Source organism: Ovis canadensis, chromosome 2, assembly GCF_042477335.2.
Source record: "Ovis canadensis isolate MfBH-ARS-UI-01 breed Bighorn chromosome 2, ARS-UI_OviCan_v2, whole genome shotgun sequence".
Taxonomy (NCBI): Eukaryota; Metazoa; Chordata; class Mammalia; order Artiodactyla; family Bovidae; genus Ovis; species Ovis canadensis.
The window spans coordinates 990,450-1,011,583 of NC_091246.1; the positions used below are offsets into that span (position 1 = coordinate 990,450).

A 21,134-nucleotide genomic window follows, 5' to 3' on the forward strand; every position below is an offset into this window, starting at 1 on the left:
TGCCCAGCTCCTGTCTGCCCAGGCTTCACCTGCCAGTGGGGTTTGGGTCTCGGGAGATGGGACATGGGACCCAGCACTGCAGGGGGAGGCCTGGACCCCTCCTTCTGCACGAGCAGGTCTGAGGAGGCTAGGGGCAGGTTTCTGAGTCCAGGCGCGATCTGTCCCAGGGACACGGCTGGGGATGAAGCTTCTGGAGGTGGAGGTGAGTGTGGGGGGCAGGAGAACGGGGAGGCAGGTCTCCCAGGGAGAGGCTGGCCTGAGGGTGGGGTGGAGGCAGGGAGGCCTAGCCCAGAGGATGGGACCTGGAGGCCCAGGAGGGCTCGCCCAGGGACCCTCCCTACTCCAGTGATGAGCCTGGGCAGGGAGCACAGGCGATGGGGAGGTGGGAGCATCAGAGACAAGACCTTTGAAGAGCAGCTGCTGCTCAGTTGCTGAGCCGTGTCTGACTCTTTGCAGCCCCGTGGCCTGCAGCACACTAGGCTCCTCTGTCCTCCGTCTCCCTGACTTTCCTCAAACGCATATCCATTGCATCGGTGACGCCATCCGACCATCTCGTCCTCTGTCATCCCCTTCTCCTGCCTTCAATCTTTCCCAGCATCAAGGTCTTTTCCAATGAGTTGGCTGCTTACATCAGGTGGCCAAAGTATTGGAGGCTCAGCTTCAGCATCAGTTCGTCCAATGAAAATTCAGAGTTGATTTCCTGAACAGAGAGTGGTTAAACAATGGTCAGGAGAACGTGGAATTTGGGAATAACCCAGAGGGAGGCTCAGGAGAGGGGCCCGCACGGGGCTGAGAACGTAGGCTTTTAACAAAGCCTGAGGGTGGTGAGAAACTGCTCAGAGACACAGCGGGATGGCTTAGACCTGGTCAGAAGCTTTTTCTGTGAAGGGCCTGGCAGTGGTGGAGGCTTGGCGGCCACGAGGTCCCTGCTAGAACTGCAAGTCGGGCTGTTCCGTGAAACAGCCGCCGACGATACGGGTGAGGAAAACTGCTTCTGAACACTGACATTCGGATTCTTCTTTTGTTTTTTTCCCCCCATCTATTTTAAAGTGGAAATGCCATTCTTAGCTCACCATAAAACAGGCCTGGGGGGAGGCGGGGAGGTGCCAGCCAGGGGCTGCTGAGGCGCAGGGCTGGCAGCCTGCAGGGCCTGCCCCCTCCCACGTCACCTCCGCACCGGGATGCCCGATGTCGGTGTCCTCCTCCCCGAGGCTGACACAAAGTTGTCTCCTTACCGCCTCGGGCCATCCTGTCCCTTCTCTCACACGCCTCAAGTCCTGCCTCGCCGGCTGGCTGGCCGCTTTCACTCCCTCGTGGGTTTCCTGCCTGCTGGTAGCTTCCACTCAAGACCAAGTTTAAACGTCACCACTTTGGTAAGACTCGTGCTAATCCCTTCAGGCAGCATGGACACCTTGCTTCACTGTGCCTGGGTGCGCTCCACTGTCTTCTGTTTACACACAGTCTCTTCCTTGAAGCTTGTTATAAAGAAAGAAGAGGGAGAAAATGGATAGACGTATGGTGGACAGATAGTGGGCCCATGGACGGATGGATAGAGAGAGAGAGGGACAGACAGACAGGTAGATGAGAGACGCAGATAGCCACTGCTGAGAGTATGGGAGAACGTGGGTGAATAGATCGATGTTTGTTGACTGTCCTTGGCCATGGTTGGTGGAATGTGAGGGACGACCCCAGAGCCTGGGGCAAGAGTCCTGCTTTTCCAGCCTCCATGCACCCCAGCCCCTGAGCCCCACGCCTAGACGTTATGCTCCCCTCCCGCAGCGGAGGCGCCACTGTCTTTGGGGGCAATGGCCCCGCCATCGTGTGCCTGGGGCAAGCCTTGGAGACAGCCCTTTCGGGGGCGGCCACAGACGCCGGTCACACCACGAAGGCTGCCTTTCCCTTTCCCTTAGTTCCTGGAAGACCTGGCGCTGAAGTGTCTCTTCTGTGTTCTTTTAATTTGGGGATCAGCTGAAGAGCATAGCAACAGCAGGGGTCTTTTCTGGGGGGCCAATGATATGTGTAGGTTCCCCTCCATAGCCTTGTTGGCTGAGCTGCACGTAGTCAGCCAGCAGGCTGGAACAATTGCTCCCTCCGCTTTCAGGGAAACCACCACATGGGAGGATTCGCGTGTCTAGCACCACTAGGCTACGAAAGGAAGAGCTGAGAAAGAGCATAGTGATCCTGGTCACGACCTCACAGGTCCAACCAGAACAACGCAATGGAAAGGACAGGAAATCGGGTCTCGCAGGACAGCAGCACAGGCCGTGTGCAGAAGTGGCCACCAGACCCTATAAAACGGCAGTGAACTGGGGACCCTTAGACCTTAACTGTGTGGCTCAAGAGTTCAAGTTCTTCAGACCCCTCATTAGCATCAAATGAATGAAGTTATAACAAAGCCTGAAGTTAGCAAATTATTACCACAAAGCCCTCAATTATTATGTCATACCCTAAGCCACTTCCTTTTCTCCACTTCCATCTTTGTTCCTATGTATTTAGAACTGATACACGCAAGGGTAATCAATCTGAGATACATCAAAGAAATATTACATTTCATTCACCATGCAAATTAATTGCTATTAGTGTAAAGAATGATTAAAATAATGTAGAAAAATGTGCAGCAACTCATATGGAATTGTAAAAAGGTTTTGGAACTCCCCAAGCATTCAATTTAAATGGATTTTTTTAGTGTGCTGTGAGTTTAATTAAATATCTTTTTCAGAGAGCTGCTCCGAAATCTTCCAAACCCTTTCTCCTGGCCTCTGCTGGAGAACACCAAGATAAGACTCCTAAATCGCCCAGAGTATACAACCCACATCCCCATCGGTAACATCTGCCAACTAAGCCCATATATCCTAGAACTGAAAGTAGAAACGTGGTTAGATAGATGCGGAAAGTCACAGAACGCAGTCTCCCCCTGTGCTTCAATTACTTACCAAATTAGCTCTGTGAGGACATGGGAACTAGTCTGTTTAGAGTTTGCACCCCTTCTTGTGGGTTCAAATATGCGTGAGTGAAAATAAACGGCCTTTCCTCCTGAAGCGCACGTTTCCCTATTTCTGGGCTCTGTTTTGCTGGTGGACACAGAGGCAGCCACGAGCGAGGCCAGTGAGAGAGTCACAGAGCCAGGACAGGAGGCGCCCCGGGCCCCACCCTGGGGTCTGAGCTACTGGAGGAAGGCTGGTGGGGCCCGTGGGAGCTGCGTGTTAGGGTCACTGGCGACTTTTTAAACGCTGCCCACAGGGACCACGTCTGGGGAGTCAGATTTAACTGGTCTGGGGTGCAGCCACAGACATGAGAATTTAGAAATCTCCCCAATGAATGCACCACGCATCCCGACTTGAGAACAGGCAGGGAGCACAGAACTCTCCGGAGAACCACGGACTCCGGGCAGCTACCCCGGCTCTCCTGGCTTTGTGTCGGGGCGTCTATCAGAGGAAGCTGGTGGAGATGAGGGCATGTCTCAGCAGCGCCGCGGAGCAGACGAGCCCACGGCTGTCTGTCTCCACCACCTGCCGGCGCCTGGACGACGCTCTTCCCTGGGGATGACGGGGAAGGGGTCTCCCTCCCTCCCTGCCCCCCTCCCTCTCCGAGGACCTGCTCGCCCACACCGGCGGGTACCTGGGGCCGCAGGAAACCCGCCTAGGCTGCGGGCGTGCTTTCCTTGGTGCCCAGCGAGCGACCCCATGCTCGGTCGGTTTGTAGGCAATGGATATGCACAACAACAACATTATCAACGGCAAGCGTGACGCTCATGTAGAAGAGGGGGCACCTCCTACCATCGAATCCTTTGGGGGATATGTCCCTGGTTTGCACCTTGGGAGCTATGGCCCGCTTGCCGTAAGTGTGGCTGTCGTAAGTGTTGTACTCAAACGAAGTCTTGGAATATTTCTCCAGCTCTTTGGCCAAGTTGGAGCGAGGCGTGGTGGTGGGCACGCTGTTTCTGTAGCCGTAGTGTGGGATCTCCAGCTGCTTTACAAAGCACATGGGCCTGGAAGCAGAGAGAGAGAATGGACAGCTTGCTTTCTCACGGCCACACATGAGACGTGGTTCATCTTAAAACGAGAACATCTTGTTTCTTAGCTGTGTTAAGAAACCGGAATCTCGTGCTAAAATCCCAGTTCTGTTTTCTTGAGAAAAGGCCAAGCGTGCTGTAATGATACAACATTAAATTGGCTTCTGCCAAGACGCCGACTTTTTGGAAATAAAAAGAACAGAAAATAAAACACTTAACCTTTGCCCCTGCCCCCTTTTTTTCTTTTCAGAGTCTAAGAAAGTGTGGAGAAGACAATGCAAAGTGAATGTGGGAAGGGATCTCAGATCCCTGGGTCTCCTTTTGTGGGGCTTTCAGACAGTGCTGCAAGCGTCACGCAGGGCGAAGCGAGAGAAGAAGCTCCCTTAACAAAATATGGAAGAACTCTCGGTCACATATTCATGAACATTCTATCTTGCTTTTTGTGTATCCATCTATCTCAAAGGACCTTCTAGACTTTTAAAAAAATAATTTTAGATTTACAGGAAATTGGTGCAGAGAATTCCCTTAGACTCTTTGCGCCAAACTTCTCTGTATGTTAACAAGTTTATCTATCAAATCACCAACACATTTACTTTGACATCATTAATTTACCTTATTTACTTCTTCTCAAATCACCAAAAAGTTGTAACAGTTAGTTAAATGTCTATTATTTGGGGCATTTTAGCAGGCAGTGGGGTGGGTCATAAATGAAGAAAGCTTAGGCCTTGCCCTCCAAGGTCACCTAGACTGTGATCTTGTTTCAGGAGCCCAAGGGCTCTCAGAGTCCTGGGGAATGGAGGACACCCGGGGCCATGAGAGCCCGTTCAGTTTTAAGGGAGAAGTTGGAGTTCGTCAAAGTTAAGATCCAGGACGGGGCAGGAAACACACCAGGAACACTGAACGATAAGCGACAAGAAAGGCCAGCGCCTCTCTGGGTGCAGCAGGAGGCAGGGTGGGCAGGCCCAGGCTAGGACTGTCCATTCGCCCGGGACAAAGGACGTGGGCGTGGAAGGCATGACCCCTGAGCCCTGAGGAGGCGGGAGCAGCTCTGAGGGAGGGTGCCTGCAGCAGAGGCATCGAGGAGGGACGTTTGGTGACGAGATGGAACAGGCGCTGGGGCCTGAGCAGGGCTCTGTGTGTGGGGGGCATGGGGCAGGACCGCAGCCCCCACCTAAGTGGCAATGACCTGTCAGGCCACCTGCCTGAGACTCTTAGAAGCATAAGCAGCTGAACGATCGTGGGTTGAAATTCTCCTCCTTCCTCCTGTCTTCCTGTCCCCCCGCCGCCCCAAATGCACGGCCCCTCGTGAAGGCATTTGGGGAGTGTGAAGTGACCGGACGGGCCAGGGCCTCCAGACCCGCTCACGGCCGGGCCATCAGCGTCAAGCTGCACCCCTGGGGGCTGCAGAGCCGAGCCCAGGCTGGCCGGCCGTGCCTCCTGCACCGCTGAGGGGCTGCTGCCCCCAGGCCTGTCCTCATTCTGCCTCTTCACTCCGCGCCCAAGGCTGGGGGGAGGGCCATCGCTGCAGATGGGCTGGCCCAGGGCCTCCTGTTTCACCGTCACTGGACGTGGCTTCCCATCACACTACGTGGAGAAAGGGGCCCAGGCTCGGGGGCAGAGAGGAGGCCTCTCTGTGAACTAGGCCATGTCTGTCACTTCCGATGTGTCTTATCCGTGCCACGTGGCCAGTGAGCGCCTCAGTGAGAGGCAAGCTTGGAGCCGAGCCCAGGATGGGGGAAAGGAGGTGGGCATGGGACCTGTCCAGCCCTGGGGGGCCTGTGCAAGGGGAGGGGCCTGAACAGAAGCCCCCTTCCATCTCTCCGTTTCCTCAGACTCTCCTGTGGTTAATCGCTCCTCCCCAAATGCACACTGCCGGGGTCAGGGAGGGGGGACGGACGCCTTTGGTGTGGGCGTACCTATAAGCAGGCTGAGTCACGGGCACCTGGGGACACGTTAGGTGGGCAGCGACCTCGAGGAGAAACGTCTAGAGGGGCGCACCCCAGAATTTACTGAGCTTTCTCTCTAAACAGTAGGATCATAGAAGGCTTTTATTTTCTTATTTCTGTCCAGTGAAGCATTTCTCATTTTCTGTAAAGATTTTAACTTTTCTATTGAGAGATAAAACGGAGTTTAATGACTATGGTAAAATCCTTTCAGGAAGATGGGAAGTGATACGTGACAGAGCCAGGGAGGTGTTCGCATCGTTTCCTAGTGGCTTTTTCCAGGTGATTTATCCCAAAGAAATAACAGAAGCAAAGTCGCGTGCGTGTGTGTGTGTGTATCTGTGTGGGTGCATCTCGATCTGGGTAGGTGGGTGTGCATGTCTGTGCAAATGTGGGTGTGTGTGTGCAGGCGTCCGTGTACATGTGCGCCTGTGTGAGTGCGTGTGGGCACTGTGTGCGTGCACGTGTTTGTGTGTGTCTGTCGTGTGTGACGTGTGTACACGTGTGTATGTGTGCAGATGTGCGTGTTTGTGCAGGTGCGAGTGTGTGCACACGTGTGCGTGTGTGCTTACTGCTTGCCCTTCCGGAGTCAGCTTGGACTTGCCCTCAGTGCCAGGCTAGAAGCCCTTCCAGCATAGGTGTGCCCCGCCGTGGGCACCAGCAGCTGCGGGGATCACGGTGCAGTTCTCGTAAGGACGGGGGGGCTGCTGCTGTGGCCCTGACTAAACATGGAGGGCGACCAGCTTGCCCCTGGGCGAGGGCTGGAAACGAGTGCCGAGGGAAGCCAGGCTTCTTCCTCACTGGCCACAAGGAGCCGTCATGAAGGTCGCAGTGGAGGGTGCCAGGTGACCTTTGCCCCACCCCCGTCTTCACGGCCAGCGACCAAGTGGCTTCAGGTAAGTCCTCGGCCCCTGCGCCCTGCTTTCCTCAACGCCGAGTGGGGATGTTGACACAGGTGACATCATCCCGCCCGCCTCCTGGGGGCATCTGAGGACGGGGGGCCCTTGGAACGCAAAGGTTGGAGCGGGGGTGCTGCCTTCTCCCCCAGATTGAGGTGCAGTGACTTGGGGCGCCCCGTGAATTCTCTAGCTGCCTTTCCGGCCAGGGCCTGGAGCATCAGGGCCAGAGGAGAGCCAGAGACGGCTCCCTCTGCACCCCCAGGGCTCGGGGAGACCCAGGGGTGCTGGATGGCACCGGTGGTGGGGCTCAGGGCCCCAGTGGGATCTCCTCACTGAACCGGCTCCCCTGCCCTACGCCAGGCACGGCCACCCCTCAGGGGCGTCCGGGTGCCCGTCCTGTGGGGAGGGCTGTGCAGGGATCCCAATGGCACGTCCAGTACCTGAGCACTCGGTCCGAGGCCTGGCTGGACTTGGACACGTCACAGCCCTGGTGCTTCTCCTGGGCCTTGGCCAGTTTCTCTGCTGCAGCAATAGGGCATCCGGAAAGGCTGCAAAGACAGGGGTCTAAGTGTCCTCCTCAGCACCCCTCATTGACCCCATCAGCTCCTCCCTCCCTCCCTCTCACAGCATCAGGCTCCTGAGCCTCGGGGATGGAGTGAACCAGGAAGGGGCTTCGCATGTTTGCCCCCAGCTCCAGCAGACATGCTAATGGCCGCGTCACGTCAGCAAATGCACAGCCCCTTTCAAGGATGACAGAACAGAGGCAGAATCCTTCAGGGGACACAGAATCTTAGACACGGCGTCCGCTCTGGGATGCTCGCTGGGGAACTGACCACTGGGTAGGATGGGTTTCTGAAAACCCTGAGTGCAGGGCTCTCTGGCACTTGCTGACCTCAGCATGGTGGACACAGGCTGACCAGCCCAGCTGACTCCTCCCCAGAAAGATACCCAGAAGGGGGAGGAAGGGAGAAAGATCTCGATGCTCCTGTAAAATGTTTTCTGAACCTAAGTATTGACAGGAAGAGACAGAAGGGTGCTCTTCTGTGTTTGAGCTGATTTTTCGTGAAACCCTGGTGTCTGCTGTGTGCATTTCTGCTCAGAGAGCAGAGGCTTCACCCACATACACACAGAGTCCGGAATTGGTGTGATTCTGGTGAGGATTCCAAGGAGCTGATGCTGTCAGCCCTGCAATCAGGCATTAGGGGGCTGATCCAGCCATCGCATCATGGTCCTCCAGAGGACGCCCAGGAACGTCGCTGAGGGGTACAGGTTTGTGACCTCGCTCATTATAAACTTAGCACAAGTACTCGCTCCTTATAAACTTAGCACAAGTACTCCCTCCTTATAAACTTAGCACAAGTACTCCCTCCTTATAAACTTAGCACAAGTACTCCCTCCTTATAAACTTAGCACAAGTACTCCCTCCTTATAAACTTAGCACAAGTACTCCCTCCTTATAAACTTAGCACAAGTAACCAAGTTCATCAGACATGCAAATGACAGTGAAGCTCGTCACAGCTTCCTCTGTTCAGATATGACTTTACGCAACTTCGTGAAGCTGAGACGGTAGGGCAGAAACAATCTGACAGGATCGCTCTCAGGCTATCGGGTAACAAGGGCCTGCTGGGAACTGTATGAGAGGCCACTTGGCAGAAGTCGGCACGAGGCACGAGTGCGAGCGGGGTCTGTGCCGAGCAGAGAGCGGCTCCTCGGGCCCCTTTCCCGGCCTGTCCCCCCACCACCTTCTTTGCACTCGTGCTGGTGCCTGCTGACACCCACACGGATGACCAGGGTGCCAGCTGGGGTCACGGGGCTGCCAAGTGAGGTCACACTGTGCTCCGTCTGTGGTCTGCAGCTGCCATCCCATCTGATGGGGACAGGAGGGGACCTCCTGACCCCCGGAAGCTAAGGGAGCGGTTCCTGCCTTCCTTGGAGTCGCTGCAGATGGTTACAGCTCCATCCGGGGTCCGACCTCAAGGAGGACACCTGCCAGGGGACTGCCACTCCATCACGAGCTGGGGAGACACCTGCAGACTCGGGTGGCTAAGCCCTGAGCTTTGCTGGGAGCCCCGGGCTGGCTCAGCTCCCCCTCCTGAGGGGAATGCCCAGGGCCCCGCCCCGCGGGGCTGCGCCCCCTCCCGAGGGCATGGGGAGGGGCTTCCCCGATCGGCTCCCTGCAGCAAGGACGCAGGAGCTCTGCTTACCTTCTGTGCGAGTTCCTGTTGCTGTTGACATGCCCTCGCCCCGTGCAGCCTGGAGTGGGACACTTGAGAACATTTTCATGCATGGCGAGAACTTGGCAAGGAGAGGCAGAGAAAACAGCCCAGCGTTAAAACACAGAGATGGTCCCAGGACAAGCATATGCAGTCATTCTAACAAAGGCTGGGTTAGTTTACAACAGACAGTCCTACACACGTCTGAGATGGACATGGGCAGGGAGACACAGGTAGGAAGAAGGGGAGGTGGTCTCCACCTGACTCTGACCAGCATGCAAAGCAGGATGCGCTGGGCGGGAGTGGGGGCTCGGGCAGCGGGAGCGCAGGGCTGCTCCCACCGGGGCAGGAAACCCGGGTCCCTGCGTGGCCCTCAGGCGCAAGCTCGGGGCGGGGGTCAGCCGTGTCGCAGCACACAGATCGGCAGCTTGTAAACACGCCTCTGCCTTGGAAACACACGCAAGGGGGTTGTGGGTGAACAGGCACTCCCAAACCCGAATGTACATACAGAGAGATAGAGGATGACTTCTCATCTAGGAACTGGGCATCCTATTCTTGATTATACAAGGATGGAAGAGCTATGCGGGCCCAGGGGAGACCAGGAGGGAGGTGCAGGGCCTGGCCCACAGGGCGGAGCAGGCCACGCTGTCTGGAGAGCCAGCCCGAGCTTCCCCGAGGAGGTCACGGCCCTGGACAGGTGCTCGAGCGTTCCCTTCTGGTCCTCACTGACCGATCGCTGCCCTGGACGGTGGGGTCCGCCAGGGGTGAGCAGCGCTGTGGCCGCCTCCCCCCCGGCCCCCGCCCGGTGGCCCCTGAGCTCCGTGGGACCAGGGCAGCGAGCGTGCTGACCCTCTGTGGCGAGGGTGCCCTGGCACCTGGCGAACGCCGTCCGCACGAGCTCTGTGCGTCACTTGTGCCTACGGTCCCTCTCATCTCGGGGACCCTCCCTTGCTTCCCCGAAGCCCCTCCATATCCCCCGGCGGGGCCCTGTGCCCCTGCAGCCCTGTCTGTTCCAGCAGCCCAGGCTCGATCCGTGCGGGGCGGCCGGGGGGCTCACTCTGCCAGGACGCGGCCTGAGCAGGCGTCGGGGTCTCCTCTCTGGGGCGTCACCCTGCCCCCACCACCTGCTGTCTGACCCGCCCGCCTCGGCTCGCTTCTTGGCCCCTCCCTGGCACCTGATCACCTTCCCAGCACTGCTCTCGACCTTCCCCGTGACACGGCTTCCTCTCTTCCTGAGACTGAACCCTCCGAGGGCTGAGTCTCCCTGGAGATGGCGCAGGTTCCGCTCCTGCCTGCACGGTGGGCCACTCTCTCCTGCCAACGCCCGCTCCGCCCTCCACACCCAGCATGCCCTGGGATGGGGTCTGTGCTACCCTGGGTCTGCAGGGGTCTCGGCTTCCTCCAGGGCCCAGTCTCCCTCTCGGGGGTCAGCTCCAGCCTCTCTCGGCAAACTCGCTGCCCTCTGCATCACCTTCTGCCTGACTTTTTTCTCAGGCACCCCCTGCACGTGTAGGCCTCTTGGAAAAACCGCCTTCTACCCCATCCTCTGCCCCTGGGGTGTCTCTGCTCCTGCGTCCCCTCCTCTGCCCACCTTCCTACACGCCTGTGTCCAGACCTCCCAGCCTGGGCTCCTGTTCAGCCTCCTCTCTGAGCAGCTTCATCCTAATTTTACTGATGCTGCCCAGAGCACTGACCTCCTACGTGTCTGACCTCGCCCAGGAGTCCTGGCTGGCAGTCTGGCCCTTGGGGACCGTCACACACAGCGTCCGGCTTCAGCTGGAGAAGTCCAGGCCACCTGACTCCTGCTGGATGCGCCCTGTTCTGGATTCCCCACCTTGGTGATTGGGGGAGGCTCCCGGGCGTCTTCTCAACCTGCCTCCCTTTCTCCTTCTCACATCCTGTCCTGCCAGCCTGTCTCTGGAGCGTTCCTTGGACCCGACCCTCTGGCACCACCTCCTTCCTGCCTGGCCCCCCACTGGACCATCACGGCAGCTCTTCGAGAATACCCAGGGCTCCCTCTCAGATAGGACGGCCCGAGCGGCACCTGTGCGGAGCCTGCGGTAGCCCCGGCCCTGATGCCCGCGGCAGCGGCTGGGACTCGCTGGTGAGGTGGGCGCGCTGCCTCGTGCACGCAGCCGGCCCCCGCCGAGCCGGGCTGGGGGCTCCTGCCTCATGCGGTGCTCCGTGAGTCCTCTGTGTCTCTAGCGTGGTGTGTTGAAAGCTGGGGTACATACAGGCTGCTTTATGGAATTCAGCTGGACAGGAAAGTGGTTAGGGTGCGCTGCCCCAAAAACAGCTAACAGATCAAAAGTGGGAAAGGACACGCTTCTGTGGAGCTTTGACTCTTGGTCATGTCTATGGCAGAGACTCCTGTATGAGTCCATCTTTGGAAACGATCTCCTGGGGGTGCCCGAGAAGGTGACAGTGACTCTGGTTCAGAGCTGAGTCCACGGCACGTGAACAAGGCGCACCCAGCCTGACGCGGCGTCGGGGTGCAGGGGAGGCTGCCCTAGGCTGATGCAGGGTCGGGGTGCAGGGGAGGCTGCCCTAGACTGACGTGGGGTCGGGGTGCAGGGGAGACTGCCCTAGGCTGACGCGGGGTCGGGGTGCAGAGGAGACTGCCTTAGGCTGATGAGGGGTCAGGGTGCAGGGGAGACTGCCCTAGACTGACGTGGCGTCGGGGTGCAGGGGAGGCTGCCCTAGGCTGACGTGGGGTCGGGGTGCAGGGGAGACTGCCCTAGGCTGACGTGGGGTCGGGGTGCAGGGGAGACTGCCCTAGGCTGACGTGGGGTCGGGGTGCAGGGGAGACTGCCCTAGGCTGACGTGGGGTCGGGGTGCAGGCGAGACTGCCCTAGGCTAACGTGGGGTCGGGGTGCAGGGGAGACTGCCCTAGACTGACGTGGGGTCGGGGTGCAGGGGAGACTGCCCTAGGCTGACGTGGGGTCGGGGTGCAGGGGAGACTGCCCTAGGCTGACGTGGGGTCGGGGTGCAGGGGAGACTGCCCTAGCCTGACGTGGGGTCGGGGTGCAGGGGAGACTGCCCTAGACTGACGTGGGGTCGGGGTGCAGGGGAGGCTGCCCTAGACTGACGTGGCGTCGGGGTGCAGGGGAGACTGCCCTAGACTGACGTGGGGTCGGGGTGCAGGGGAGATTGCCCTAGGCTGACGTGGGATCGGGGTGCAGGGGAGACTGCCCTAGGCTGATGCAGGGTCGGGGTGCAGAGGAGACTGCTCTAGGCTGACGCGGGGTCGGGGTGCAGGGGAGACTGCCCTAGACTGACGTGGGGTCGGGGTGCAGGGGAGACTGCCCTAGGCTGACGTGGGATCGGGGTGCAGGGGAGACTGCCCTAGACTGACGTGGGGTCGGGGTGCAGGGGAGACTGCCCTAGGCTGACGTGGGGTCGGGGTGCAGGGGAGACTGCCCTAGGCTGACGTGGGGTCGGGGTGCAGGGGAGACTGCCCTAGGCTGACGTGGGGTCGGGGTGCAGGGGAGACTGCCCTAGGCTGACGTGGGGTCGGGGTGCAGGGGAGACTGCCCTAGGCTGATGCAGGGTCGGGGTGCAGAGGAGACTGCCTTAGGCTGATGAGGGGTCAGGGTGCAGGGGAGGCTGCCCTAGGCTGACGTGGGGTCGGGGTGCAGGGGAGACTGCCCTAGGCTGATGCGGGGTCGGGGTGCAGAGGAGACTGCCTTAGGCTGATGTGGGGTCGGGGTGCAGAGGAGACTCCCCTGGACTGACGGGGGGTCGGGGTGCAGGGGAGACTGCCTTAGGCTGATGTGGCGTCGGGGTGCAGAGGAGACTCCCCAGGCTGCTCTTGGGGGAATGGGGAGTCAGGAGGATCGCTCAGCCGTGAGAAGGAGCGGATGCTCCACTTCGACATCTCAAAGAAACAGCGCACAGAGAAGCTCCCTGTTCTTCACGCGTCAGCGCAGGGCCCTCCCGCCTTGTTTGTAGATGAGGACTAGTGGCACAGAGCGCAGGTCTCCTGCCCCACGACACGGCCGGTCAGGACTGAACCCAAAGGCCGAGCCCAGGTCTCCATGGAGACAGCTGCGCTCGGGGCTGGGACAGAGGTGGGTTTGGGTCTGAGCTCTGTTCTCTGCTCAGAGGAGCTCAGAAAGTGGTGTGCGTCCTCGGTGCCAGGTGCCGAGCCGATTCCCCGGGGAGGAGGAGGCGCCTGGCCTTCCTGTTCCTCATCTGAAAACAGGGCCAATGCCCCTGCAGGTGTACTGGGGATTGGATGAGTGCGAGCGGGTGCCCGACCCAGGGGTGCTGGGCGGAAGCGGCCGGGGTGAAGCGAGCTGCCTCTGCTCATGTAACACACGGGCGCGGCCTCTCTGCAATTCGCTGCGGCCACAGCCCTGCACCTTCGCTCGCAGGATGGTTCCGAGAGACACGGCCTTCCCACCGCCAGGGGTCACCTGCAAGCCTGCAGCCACAGCAGCTTCTACAAACATGTCATCTGAGAACACTCAGCTCAACCTGTCCCCTAAGCCGCACAGCTTTCTTTGCCCCTCCAAAGCTGGCTGCTGTGACGGGGAAGTCTCCAGAAGGGCCCCTCAACCACCAGCTGGCCGCTGCCGCTTCTCCAGCCGGGCGACGAGTGGTCCCCACCGCCTTAGGCCCCAAATCAGGGGCTGACACAGTCTTTCCTGAAAGCGTGCCTTTTCCCTGAGCCATCAGTTCTAATGGTAGCTTCACAGCTGGCACACTTTATGTGTCGAGAAAAGATAAGCAAAAAAGGGGCATCATTTCAGCTCTAAAAGAAAGTTAGTTGTTTTCATAGATGGGTGCATGTTCTCAGAACCTAAGTAGTTCAAACAGATTCGTAAGATCAAATCCAACTCGAGTTAAACCTCCTTAGGATTTTATCGTGTAGAAATGCTGGGACAGCATGAAATAGACACTAAGTAGAATGCTGTTACACATAAATACTGGTTAGCGTGGATGGAGCACTTCAGCTAACTGGGCGAAAGCTACCTCGGAGTCCCTTTTCTTTGGGGGTCAGAGCTGTGGGGCGCGGGGTGGGTGTCTCAGAGGCTATCTAGACTCAGTGCTGCAGTCTGTGGGGAGGAAAGGAGGGAAGTGCCGCGAGCTCGAGATGAAGGCAGGACCAGGCCGTCTGCTTGGGGGCCGTGGCGGGGTGACACTGATGTGGAGCTGGGGTCCGAGGTGGGTGTGCAGGGACCGCACCGAGGGGACGCTGCGGTGGGGGGAGCCGGGGTCCTGGCCGAGCTGCCCCTCGGACAAGGAGGACACACCCGTCGGGCGGCACTGACCGGAGATGGAATGGCAGGCGAGGAGGACGCAGAAACGAGGTGCAGGCGTGTGCGCGCCAGGGCGCTGGGGAGACACCGACTTACTTTCTGGAGGGACCCTATCTTTGTGCGGGCATCCGGACAGACTGCGGTGATGCGGATAAAGCCCGGTTACGTGGCCCGTTCCATCGCACCCGGGGGTGGGGCACTTGCTCTCTTTCTTTTCTGCTCTCGAGGGATCTAAAAGCGATAACAGGTGTCAAGAGAATGAATTTTTTTTTCAACCAACCGAAGACAAATGTGATTATTTAACAATCTGAAGAGACCTTGATACATAAAGACATAAAGCAGGTGTCGGGGACACACTGTGACATCCTGGGTCATTCTCTGGCTTCGGGTGATTTTTTTTTTTTAACCTTAAATGGTGTAATCATGAATCATATTTTACTTTCGATGCTAAAGAAAAAAATGCTCTCCCTACCTGAGCTCTTGATTAATCGTTTCCCGTGTGTTACATGATAAGTTATTGCTCAAAGAAATCAACATAAATAATGATGAGACAGTGACCTTCTCAGAGAACAAGACATCTCCATAATCCTTCACCAACTGCTTCGTGATATCCAACCAGGAAACATAACGTCTTTTAAGCACTCTGCAGCAGAGTTTCTTACTGAATTCTCTGATTGTATACGCCATTAACTGCACGATTTTACTGGCACTGAAATGTCTTCTCTTGAAACACTGTTCTTAGGACACAAATTCAATGCTTTTCTCAGGACAGACTGAACTCTCAGAAGGCACTGCCAGCAAATGACCGAAATGGTAGGACTCCCACCTGAGAGAGGTGATGGGCAATCAGAGATGTTTCAGAAGCTGCTGGAGCAGTAATTTGTTTTGATCTCTTCGTCTGTGCTTGGAGCCAGAGGAAGGCTTGGACAGCTGTGCAAGCATGCGCCAGACTAAGAGGCGGCGCTTCTGGGCAGCCTGGGGGCGCTGTGGTGCCCGCGGGGCGGACGCCAGATGCCAGAGTGCAGTGACATCGCCAACAAAATTAACCCTAGACCAGAACTGGCCGCAGCTCGGTGACGTGCAGAAAATAACCCCAGAACCTGTTTCTACGAGGAAGCCCAGACCAGAGTCATGCCGGTGTGTGAAACGCTACTTCTGAACCAGTTTTCAAAACGAGATGCACAGGTGGACCATAGCTGGTGACTACCAGAAGTCTGCTTTAGTCTAGTAAAGCATCCAGAAAGCAGATGTCTTACTTTTGGAGGATTCATTTTATATCAAGAAAGAGGATTGGTCTAAAATTTTTGGAACTTTTATAAAATTTTTTCTTAATCATTTATGTAAACTTGAAATAGACATAGGACTCACAGGAATATATATATATATATATATATATATATATATATATATATACACACACACTTTTATGTTTGCATAAAAATCCTTCCTTTTATTGTTTAGCTAACATTTTATTCTCTTAGATGTCTCTTTCAGGCCCTGGGATCTCTTAAACCAGTGAGAGATATGTCCTAGATACAACTCCGGGAGTTGGTGATGGACAGGGAGGCCTGGTGTGCTGCAATTCATGGGGTCGCAAAGAGTCGGACACGACTGAGCGACTGAACTGAACTGAATTTCATAATACTAGAGGTATAACTGAATGGATGCAAATATAAAATAGCAAGTGCAAGTAACTGTTTCAAAGGAAAATATTATTTAAGATCATAAATTAGAGATTTAAAATGATAAACTAGATACAAATGACTTTAAAGGATAAAAACATAAGTTATAACTATTAGGAATCATTAAGTGACTCTTTTCCATGAGTTTGTACCGTTTCCTAACAAATTATACTATGTCACGACCTTGAAAGTGTTCTGAAGCTCAGCGCAGATTTGTATGAACACCGTGCGGCTCTGGCCACTGCAGGTTTGCAGATGCCACGGTGTACTCTCCTCTCGATGCCTGTGTCCTGGGGGAGGGCGGTCACCTCTGCCTTCGGCAACACCCCCACCTCCTTGCTTTCTCCCTTCTCACAACCCCAATTCATCTTGAAAACAAATCTTTGAGCAAACGCAAAACAACCAAGCAAGCAAAACAGGCCAACAATCTACCCCAAACCTTGCAACGACATCTAGGAACACTGCGTGCTAGGTCTAGCCCTTCCCTCTCTCCTTTGGAGCAGACACTTGCGGAGAAGGTGGAAAAAGTTTTGTGATGAGCTTTTGTTTTAGCGCAAGCTTTTGGAAAGTTACTCGTCTATAATTTAAATAATTTTGAAAAGATTGTGTGTGGATGAGAATTGGTATGCATGTCCTCTCCATGTTTAATAAAGCAGCAGAGAAGCTAACCATAGATTGTCGATATACACTTGGCCATGCCTGCCAGGCACCTCTGTCCCTGGGATATCCCAGGCAAGAATACTGGAGTGGGCAGACAGTCCCTTCTCAGGGGATCTTCCCGACCCAGGGACGGAACCACGTCTCTGCATTGCAAGCAGATTCTTTACTGTCTGAGCCACCAGGGAAGCCCAGGAGGGCAGAAAGCTTTTCAAAAATAGGAGACCATTCCTCTCTCTCCCCATGTTGGTGTCCTTCCTTGGCTTTATTTATTTGGTTCTGCATTTAACTATGACATCTTCGAAAGAAATTTGGGAGCGACGTGGAACACACTGAGAGGAAGTGGAGGTGTTCTCTGACCAGAGGGGGAGGGTGTGGAAAACCTGGGGAGAGGCTGAAGTCATCAGGAAAGCCCAGTCCCCAACCTTGTCCCCTCTCAGGGAAAAGGGCATCTCCGTGTGGGGATCTTACTGTTTCTTTCCTTTCTGCCCTTGTTTATTGAGGGGAAACAAGTGACCTGAACTCCACTTCTTCCCCAAAACAACACATAGCAACAGTAACAAAACAGAGTGGGAATCTTCAGTAAGCTGCTGGGGTGGGAGAAACCGCAGAAGCCGGCGCAGGCGCAGGAAGCCTGGCGTGCATGAGCCCGCAAGGTGGCCTTCGCAGCCGGACTCGGGCCTGAAACGCTCTGCAGAAAGCTGTCGTGCCCATCCCTGACCCAGTCCACAGGGAAGGACACCGTTTCTTCCTAAGTGTTCCCTGTCTGTGTGCGTGTTAGACTTAACAGTCGTGTTCGACTCTGTGGCCCCGTGGCCTGTAGGCCACCAGGTTTCTCTGTCCGTGGGGTTCTCTAGGCAAGAACACGAGTGCGCTCCCAACCCAGGGATCGAACCTGCGTCCCTCATGTCGCCTGTATTAGCATGTGGGTTCTTTACCACTAGTGCCACCTGGGATTCTCAGATACCCAACTACGGATTTCTAAGAGACTGTGTTCATTATCAACACACTCGCTGCATCTCCGGGTCTTGCAACACCCAAAGCAAGCCTGACGGTCCCCTGAGCTCCAAGTCACGGTCTTTAGGAGGGGACCCTTTTTCACAAGCTGCACTTCACAGGATCTGGCCTACACCTGCCTTACTGAAACGGCCGTCAGCGCCCAAGCACCTGGCACGTGCAGGGCCCAGCAGGCCTCTGGCTGAGGTCCGTTTCCAGTGGAGTTTGGTTAAAGAAAAGCCCAATGCCCCCCTGGGGGTGCATGCCCATCGAGAGGAGAATACAGACCTGTGTCCGCACAGAAGAAGTAGGTTCTGATTGTGTGACGTTCCCTAGCAACTGATTTCCAAAGCAAAATCTGAACCTCATTATAAGGAAGCAATATTCAGAAGGAACAGGAGAGCACACAAGACAGAAGGCCTTTTTGGCACGACTAGGGAGGAGTTTAGGGGATCACCCATTCCATTCTAGAAGCTGCTGCTTCTCACTTGGTTCTGAAAGAGTCTTGGAACTGAAATATTCATAAGGGACTACGCGAGGTCAAATTATAATCCACTTCATACAGAAAGCGAACACGGCTGTTACTGGAAAGCTGACGTCAACTGTTCAGGCTGGAAATATACACCTACACGTATTAGGTGTAGTGACCATATGTGTACATGGCTAAATGCATGGACCCATGCAGATACGCACCCACATATCTCACAACCGGAAACCTCGCTGGAGCTCTGGCAGAGGATGGTTTTGAGTGTCTCCTGATAAAGCAAGCACCATGACTGTTTCCACGGTGGCTGGGAACAGGGAGGGGTGGGCACGCCAGAAGGAGGACTACCGGTCTCCGCTGGGGACACGCGGCTCCCGTCGCTGACCAGCGACTTTAAGTGGAGTCACTGCCCCCGCCTCAGGCTAGTGGTCATCCCGCTGCTACCGTGCGGTTCCTAGCAGGGATGTTTTCCACAGGGGAGGCTTCGTCAGTAACTGTCACTGGGTGCTGACTTCATAAATCAAGGACTTCCCTGGTGGCTCAGATGGTAAAGCGTCGGCTTATAAGGCGGGAGGCCCGGGTTCAAACTCTGGGTAGGGGAGATCTCCTGGAGAAGGCAATGGCACCCCACTCCAGTACTCTTGCCTGGAAAATCCCATGGATGGAGGAGCCTGGTAGGCTACAGTCCATGGGGTCGCAAAGAGTTGGACACGACTGAGCTACTTCACTTTCACAAATCATGACGCCACCTACTCAATGCAATTTGAAATGCATGCTTCACTCCCCTTGGCTAACTGTCACGTAAACCCTCGCCACTCCGCACAGCCTGTGGCTCGCCTGCGAGAAAACAGGCTCACCCTAACATTCTCTATCACGTGATGGGTGTGCGCTCTCACCCTGGATCTCCAAGACATGCGTCTTCCCCTGATATATCATGTTATTAAGCTGCTTTGTGCATTTTTCAGACAGATATCTTATTTGCTCTTTGGAGACGTAACTGTGAGGCCTAATTCTGGAATCCTGCGAGAGCATGCATGGTGATTGCCTCCTTGAGCGGCAGCCTACGCCCGACAGCTTTCGCCCTAGCTCCCGCTTCCACGAGGCCACTTACGTGAGGTAGAAATATTACCTTTACCATAGCATGGCTTTTTGACATGGCTGTCAGCGGACTTGGGCTTCCTCTCCTCCCCAGGGAGCGGCCGCGGGGACTGGTCCTCGAAGGACCGCAGACTGTCCCTGCGGCCCGCCTCCAGCGCCATCCTCTCCCTCATGGCCTTGGCCCTCTCGGTCTCCAGGGCGATGGCTTTCTCCAGGAGGGTCAGGTTGCCCTTGGTCATGTCGAACACCTCCTCCGACCGGTCGGAGGTCACGGAGGCGGCGTCGTCGTCGCGCTCGCGGTACCCGCCGTCCTCCTTGGCGCAGCTGGAGAACGTTCTGGGCCGGGGGCTCAGCTGCTCCTCCAGCCGCATCAGGTTCATCATGTCGGAGTAGCTGCGGTCCGGCGTCCGGCCCGGGAAGTCGTCCTCCGGGCGGCCGTGCGCGCGCGGGCCGGCGCCGGGCGGGGGCGGCCGCTCCGGGGGGCTGCCCTCGCTCAGCTTGCGCGCCAGGTCGAAGCACTGGTTGCGGAGACACTCCAGGCTGCTCAGGCACACCTCCTCGTCGCTCTCCTCCACCAGCTTGTCCGCCAGCCCGTTGTTGGCCGGCTTGCCCAGCATCCCGTAGCTCAAGGTCCGGCCGTCGGGCGGCGCCAGCGCGTCCGCGTAGGCGCGGTCGCCCGGGTGGTCCCCCAGCACGGCGCCGTGGCCCTGGGCCAGCAGCTTCAGGGAGTCCACCGTCTCCCTGACCACGTCGCTGTTGAGGTCCAGGCTGAGCTCGCCCTTGCGGCCGGGGGCCTCCGTCTTGTCGCCGTCGTCCTCCAGGCTGTGCGACGTGCTGCTGTTCATCTCGGACTCGGTGCGCGCGCGGTACGCCGCGTCCTCCGCGATCTTGCCGAGGTTCAGCAGCGACTTGGCCACCAGCTCGTCGTAGTTGTCGTACTCGTCGTTGTTGTTGTCGTCCTTGTCCGTGTCCTGCAGCGCGCGCGCGCCGTGGCAGCCCAGCTGGTGGTCTTCTGCAGAGAGAGCAGACAGGACACACGAGAGAACAAGAGGGGAGAGCGGCTAGAACGCGGGGCTGCAACAGCGCGGAAGGCAAGCTCGGGGCGCGGCCATCGGGGGCCTGGAGTCCCCCTGCAGGTCCGCAGGCGGAAGGGACGTTGAAAGGGGCGTGTGCTCAGGGCACCGGGCGCTGGGTACACCTGCTACAGACTAGGAGCTCCCGGAACTGACAGACAAGCCGCTGGATAGGGTAAACACAGTCTTGTTGCTGTTTAGTTGCTAAGTCCTGGCTGACTCTCTGCAACCCCATGGACTGCAGCCCGCCAGGCTCCTCTGTCCATGAGATTCTCCAGGCAAGAACACTGGAGTGGGCTGCCACTTCCTCCTTGGGGGATCCTCCCGACCCCGGGATCGAGTTCCCATCTCCTGCACTGGCGGGTGGGTTCTTTACCACTGAGCCACCTGGGAAGCCTAAATATAATTTTAAAGTATTACTTTTTCATCACTTCCAAATTTTAAGCATTGCTTCTAAAATTGGATTTCTCTACTTACTGCCTGACCGCGTGCATAATAATGACATCCATGGTACGACTAGGCTTTCTAAGAGTTTGTGAACTTGTCATCACCTTGTAAGCAGATGTTCACAGCAATTGCTTTTAAATTGCTTTCACAGAGCTGCTTGGGCAGCACAGAAGAAAGCCCAAGGTTCTGGTGGGTCCTGCCGGGATGCCGACATCCCAACATTGGTGGGTTCTGCGCCAACACCGACCCTGGGCAGTCAATACCAAGAGCACATACTGGGGCTGAGAGTGGCTTTAGATTTTCTACCTTAGAGCCAGTTTATCAAGATACACTGTGAAGCAACAAGCCCCAGCTAAACTTAGAAGG

General features: G+C 56.6%; 1 protein-coding gene across 1 annotated transcript in view; it reads right to left on the reverse strand.

Moving 5' to 3' along the window:
- MYT1L (myelin transcription factor 1 like) overlaps positions 1 to 21,134 on the reverse strand; it is a 394,605-nt gene that overhangs the window by 75,724 nt on the left and 297,747 nt on the right. The window contains exons 9-14 of the mRNA XM_069573812.1: positions 19,286 to 20,260; positions 14,428 to 14,562; positions 9,059 to 9,149; positions 7,295 to 7,402; positions 3,777 to 3,988; positions 549 to 551 (exon numbers count right to left, since the gene is read on the reverse strand). Coding sequence (XP_069429913.1) covers positions 549 to 551; positions 3,777 to 3,988; positions 7,295 to 7,402; positions 9,059 to 9,149; positions 14,428 to 14,562; positions 19,286 to 20,260 — 1,524 coding nt within the window. The remainder of the gene's footprint in view (positions 1 to 548; positions 552 to 3,776; positions 3,989 to 7,294; positions 7,403 to 9,058; positions 9,150 to 14,427; positions 14,563 to 19,285; positions 20,261 to 21,134) is intronic.